A 6,000-nucleotide genomic window follows, 5' to 3' on the forward strand; every position below is an offset into this window, starting at 1 on the left:
GGTTATGACAAACTTCCCTGCAAATGTCTGCTGCTCTTCTTCTGCTCCAATCGGTTCTTCTGATCATCTGCTTGTTAAAGTGGACATCTCTCTGGCCATTCTCAGAGAGCCTCCTCAGCGCCGACGAGTCTGGCATTTCACTCAGGCTGACTGGCACGGTCTGCAAGCAGCCATCAATCATCTGGACTTGTCTCCCACCTCTACTGCCTCTGAAATCAGTTCTTCCTGGGAATTTATCCAAAGCAAACTGCTCTCTCTCATGCACAGATTTGTCCCATCTCGTCTTCAGTTGTCTTACCCTTCCTCCCGTCCATGGTACACTGAATCTTGTGGTGAGGTAGATGCCCTGAAACAACTTGCCTTTGCCTCTTGGAAGGCAAATCCAACTGAAGGCAATCTCAGTTCCTTCCACCAAGCTCGGAGCAAGTGTGTGTCTACCCTCAGGAGTGCCAGGAAGCACTATCTCTCCACACTCAAGAATGAACTCTCAAACCTGTCTCCTTCTTCCAAATCCTGGTGGTTTCTGGTCAAATCCGTTTCTGGTGTTTGTTCCCCCTCCATCCCCTCCCTTACCTCAAATGGCGACACAGTTGTCACCGCACGTGACAAAGCCGAATGCCTCAACTCTGTGTTTGCCTCAAAATCTTGTGTCCCAAACCCATCTCTCTCTCTCTCTCTCTCTTCCCACCTTACCCAGTCGAACCCAGCTGCTCCTGGACTCTGTGTCCTTCTCTCCTGACAAGGTGGATAAGTTTTTGTCAAACCTCGACTCTGAGTCTGCAACTGGACCAGACGGCATCAGCCCACGGGTCCTAAAATCCTGCTCTGCCGCTCTATCTCGCCCTCTCTCTGTTCTTTTCACCCTCTCTTTTGTTCAAGGTCATCTGCCAGCATCTTGGAAATCAGCAAACATTCGCGCTTTACACAAAAAAGGTACAAAAACAGATCCTTGCAACTACAGACCAATCAGCCTGCTCCCAATTATCAGCAAAGTCATGGAATCCATCATTGCTTCGGATATCAAATCCTTCCTCTTCTCCAATGGCTTGATCTCCGATCATCAATTTGGATTCAGACCAGGTCATTCTACTCTGGACATGTTGCTTCTGCTGTCTCAACAATGGATGGAGGTCCTCAATGCCAAACAGGAAATCAGAGCTGTCTCCCTTGACATATCACGTGCCTTTGATACGGTCTGGCACCCCGCTCTGCTCACCAAACTCTCCTCCTATGGTATCTATGGAAATCTCCACGCATGGCTTGCGGACTTCCTCTCTGGTCGTAGTCAACGTGTGGCCCTGAATGGATTTCTCTCATCTCCCCTGCCTGTTCTGGCTGGAGTTCCCCAAGGTAGTGTTCTGGGCCCTGTAATATTTCTGGTCTTCATCAATGATCTCTCCGACTCTCTGGAAAATCCTCTCTATCTCTTTGCTGATGACTCCAGTCTCTGCCGCTCCATTCCTCTTCCCTCAGATCGGCAGTCTGCAGCCTCCTCACTCTCTGCAGACCTGGACAAAATCACAGACTGGTCAAACAAGTGCAACATGCCTTTCAATCCTGACAAATCTCACACTCTTACTATGTCTCTCCGAAAAGACCGACTGCAAAAACCCTCCCATCTACTTTCTCAACAATCCTCTCCAAGAAGTTCTGTCGCTCAAGCTTTTGGGTCTCACTATCTGCCATGATCATTCTTGGGAAAACCACATTTCCAAGCTGGCCTCCAAATCCAGTCGCCGACTGGGCATCCTCCGTCGTGCGAAGTCCTTCCTTGGCACACCTGAGCTCATCACCACATACAAGGCTTTCATCAGCAGCTAAATGGAATACTGTTCCCCCCCCCTCTGGGCCGGTGCTCCTGCCTCACACCTAGCTCAGCTTCACACTGTTGAAACCAAAGCTTTCAGAATCATTGGAATCTCCTGTGATGAAGCTGATTCTGAGGGCATTTCTCTCTCTCCCCGCAGGCAGGTAGGTGGTCTTTCTGTCTTCTACCGACTCCTCTCCGGCTTTGCTCCCCCAGCTCTCTCTGTGCTCTGTCCCCCAAATATTCCTACATGTCGCACAAGATCTGCCAGCAACCCTCTTATGGTTAAACTGCCAAAATCTAGGCTCTCTGCTCACCTTTACTCTTTCATTCCCCTTTTCTCCTGCCTCTGGAACAAACTCCCTCACTCTCTTCAATCCCACTCCTCCCTCCAGGTATTTAAAACAGCTGTTCACCACCATCTCTTATCTTCCCCCATCCAAAACCTTGATCTTTTCTACCCCCGCTAATTCACCCCAGATACACTTTTTTTGAAATTCCAACTTCTTTCCTGGAAGTCTTTGCAGTGTCCATATGTTTTATACCTCTCCCACCACCCCCCCCCCAAGCCCTCTCCCTCCCACAGTTCTCTCGATGTCCCTGCTCTCAAATGTTGTGTTTGTGTCCTTGCTCCTCTCTCCCCATCTTGTCTACCGCTCCCCTTATTTTGTGTTTTATGTGTCGGTTTGACTTTTTGTGTGATTAATGTTGGCTCTTTCACGAGCCTCGATCTTGTATACAAAAAAAAAAAAAAAGTTAAAGATTGATTTTATCAACTTTAAATGCTTTTATTCGATGTTTGTTCGTTTGTAAGACAAGAAAGTCTACAGCGGTGTGGTGGGATGAAGTGGTAGGAGGGAGGGGTGTGGGGTGGAGGTGGCAGGGGAGGGGGTTGGATGAGGGAGGGGTGGGAGGAGGGATGGGAAGGGTTGGGGTGGGAGTCTGGAGGGGGGTGGGAGTCTGAGAGGAGGCTAGGGTCAGGGTGGGATGAAGGAGAAGGAGAAGCTGTGGGAACCGGTAGGAGGGATCCGGTGTTACCTGGCAACACCAGGTACCTTTGTTTGTGAAGAATATTGGGGAAAATGTGTATGAGACAAGCAGTTTGAAACAGTCCAAGCCAAACAGAAAGACACAAACAGGGATTGGTATGTGCAGGTCACTGGTGTACAGGCAAAGTGCTGCTCGGAACGGGCAGTATCACAGAAACGATGTGGTGGAAGACGGCAGAAGAAGAAGATGCAGTGGAAGACCAGGAGAGAAAATATGGCAGCCACACAGAAGTAAAGCGAGAGATGCTTTTTGCTTCAATATTCATCTCCAACTCTCTGTACTTGTCCTGCTCCGACCCTCGTGACTCTCCCTACGTTCACCCGACCTCCTCCACCCCTGGTCATCTGGCCCGCCCTCTGTACTCAGGGACCACCTTTTTCCTGCCGTGTGCCCCGTGATCAGCCCTCAGCTCCTTGAGGGAGGTCCATGCTTCAGGCCGGTCCCACCCACGGGGCGGCCGCGATAAAAACTAGAACGGCACTCAGTAGAGAGCATACCTCCGCCTGGTTGGCCATATCACTCAATGGTGAAAAATCACTTTAAAATTAAATAATTCTCATATCCGAATCCATATTCAGATCTTCACCAACATCGAATAGATTCGGCCTTGTCACACACACAACTTGTCCACCAAGTTTGGTCCAAATCCATCTATATCTTTTTGAGATATCCAGCTATGTATCGTTTTTGGCCCCATCTCCCAATGGTGAAACACTTAAAGATTCCACTAGCCGGATCCGAATCCGGATCTTCACCAAAATTTAATCACTTCGTCCTTGTCACATATGCTACATCCCTGCCAAATTTTGTCTGAAACCGTCCACAAAGTTTTGATATATTTTTTTTACAAACAGACGAGGGTGAAATCATAACCTCCATCCACCTTTGATGGCGAAGTCTTCAGAGCTCCATAGCCTCTTTTGCCGCCGTGGCTCGCACACATTGGCCAGACAGATTGTAACAGTCTGACCAAACCACTTCTATGTGCCGTTGTGGCGGACACAAAAGCCCACTGGCGTGGTGACATCATTCCACGCACCAAGTGGGCGGTGGCCACGCCCGAGGGGTAGGCGTGGCCTCATGATATACACCGGGCGACCAGCCCGGAGGAGTTCAGTGTTACAGTGTAGTCTTACAATAAAGACGTTTGTATGTTACCGCTTGTCCGCTTCCTCCTTGCTCACAAGCAGCGCGCGTAACGCCGCGCTTTACTGGTGACCCTCGACGTTGGATCTGCCGGAGCGATCCTTCCACACGCGACGCCATCGCCATGGCCGCCTTCGTCAAACTTCCGGAATTTTGGGAGGCTCAGGCCGAAGTCTGGTTCGTCCAGGCCGAAGCCCAATTTCAGCTTCGGCACCTCACCGGCGATGACACGCGCTACTGCCACGTCGTCGCCTCCCTCGGGCCCGGCACGGCCGCTCGAGTTGTGTCCGTCCTTCGCCACCCACCGGACGGCCACAAGTACGAGGCACCCAAGCGGCTACTCCTAGCCACGTTCAGCCTCACGGACGACGCACGGGCCGACCGCCTCCTGGATCTCCCCGAGCTCGGTGAGACGCGCCCGTCGGTCCGAATGGACCATATGCTGTCACTGTTGGGCGACGAAGCCCCCGGTTCGCTATTCCGGGCGCTTTTCCGTCGCCAACTTCCAGCGCAGGTTCGCCTCGCGTTGGCCGGGACCGGGCTAACGGAACCCCGAGCATTGGCGGCCGAGGCGGACAAGTACTTCGCCGCTTCGGACACGCGGGCGAGCGTTGGCGTGGCCGTCACGGCCTTCGACGCTGATGTTCCACAGCATCATCTTCTACAGCACGCTGAAGTTCAGCAGCAGGCTGATACGCACCTCGTGAACGCCGCCACGCCCCGCCCACCGCCGCGGCGAAAACCGCCACCGTGGGGAAACCCGTCGACTCCACCGGCCTGGCGGAGCCAGCCGCGCTCCTCCAGCTCCACCACCTGGTGCTGGTTCCACGCCAAGTTCGGCCACGAAGCTCGGCGGTGTCATCCGCCGTGCTCCTTCACCGGGTCGGGAAATGCCCGGGCCGGCGCTCAATTGTGGCGATGAGCGCCGGCCGTTCGAGCAGCCTGCTGTTCATAACGGACACCTTCTCCGGGCGCCGTTACCTGTGCGACACGGGAGCGCAGGTGAGTGTCATTCCCGCCGGCACGTCAGACAAGCACGCCGCGGGTGGGGGCCCCGCGCTGCTTGCCGCGAACGGGACGCCCATCCGTACGTACGGAAAACGCTGCCTCTCTCTGCGGTTTGGAGGGCAGGTTTTCCGATGGACGTTCGTCACCGCCGACGTGCCCATGGCACTGCTTGGCGCGGACTTCCTGTGCGCTAATGGGCTCCTGGTCGACGTCAAGCGCAGACGGCTTGTCCAGGCCGAGACGTTCAGCTCGCTCGCGTGTGCGTTGCCCAGCTCAACGAGCGGCTTGCCAAGCGGCTTGCCGAACGATTCGGTTCCGGCCACGTTGGTCTGTACGCTTCCGGCAGCGGACGCATTCACCCGCCTCCTCGCCGGCTTCCCGGCCCTCACGCGGCCCACCTTCTCGGCGGGGGCCGTCAAGCACGGGGTGGCCCATCACATCCCCACCGTCGGGCCACCGGTCTACGCCCGGGCACGCCGCCTCGAGCCGACGAAGCTGGCGGTGGCAAAAGCGGAGTTCGCTACCCTGGAGCGACTCGGCATCGTTCGGCGCTCAGAGAGCGCTTGGGCGTCGCCGCTGCACATCGTGCCGAAGCCCGGCGGGGGATGGCGACCGTGCGGGGACTATCGCCGTCTCAATGACGCCACGACTCCCGACCGCTACCCCGTCCCCCACATTCAGGACTTTTCCGCCCGTTTGGCGGGCAGGTCCTTCTTCTCGAAGGTGGACCTCATACGCGGCTACCATCAGGTCCCCGTCAGGCCGGAGGACGTCCCGAAGACGGCGGTCATCACGCCATTCGGACTCTTCGAGTTCCTGCGCATGCCCTTCGGTCTGAAGAATGCGGCTCAGGCGTTCCAGCGACTGATGGACAGCGTCCTGCGCGACTTGGATTTTGTCTACGTCTACCTGGACGATATCCTCGTCGCCAGCGCGTCCCGCGAAGAGCACCTACGCCACCTCCGCACGCTCTTCGAACGCCTGGGCCA

General features: G+C 55.0%; 1 protein-coding gene across 3 annotated transcripts in view; it reads left to right on the top strand.

The window, feature by feature from the left end:
• LOC137429548 (F-box/LRR-repeat protein 19) overlaps nt 1-6,000 on the top strand; it is a 248,856-nt gene that overhangs the window by 237,196 nt on the left and 5,660 nt on the right. Inside the window, exon 10 of one of the 3 annotated variants that reach the window (XM_078779568.1) lies at nt 2,963-3,842. The exons of the other annotated variants lie outside the window; for them this stretch is intronic. Coding sequence (XP_078635694.1) covers nt 2,963-3,255 — 293 coding nt within the window. The 3' untranslated portion in view covers nt 3,256-3,842. Of the gene's footprint in view, nt 1-2,962; nt 3,843-6,000 lie in introns of those variants that run through there. 3 annotated transcript variants of the gene reach the window in all.

This window comes from Myxine glutinosa, chromosome 6 (genome assembly GCF_964187855.1).
Source record: "Myxine glutinosa chromosome 6, kmMyxGlut1.1, whole genome shotgun sequence".
Taxonomy (NCBI): domain Eukaryota; kingdom Metazoa; phylum Chordata; class Myxini; order Myxiniformes; family Myxinidae; genus Myxine; species Myxine glutinosa.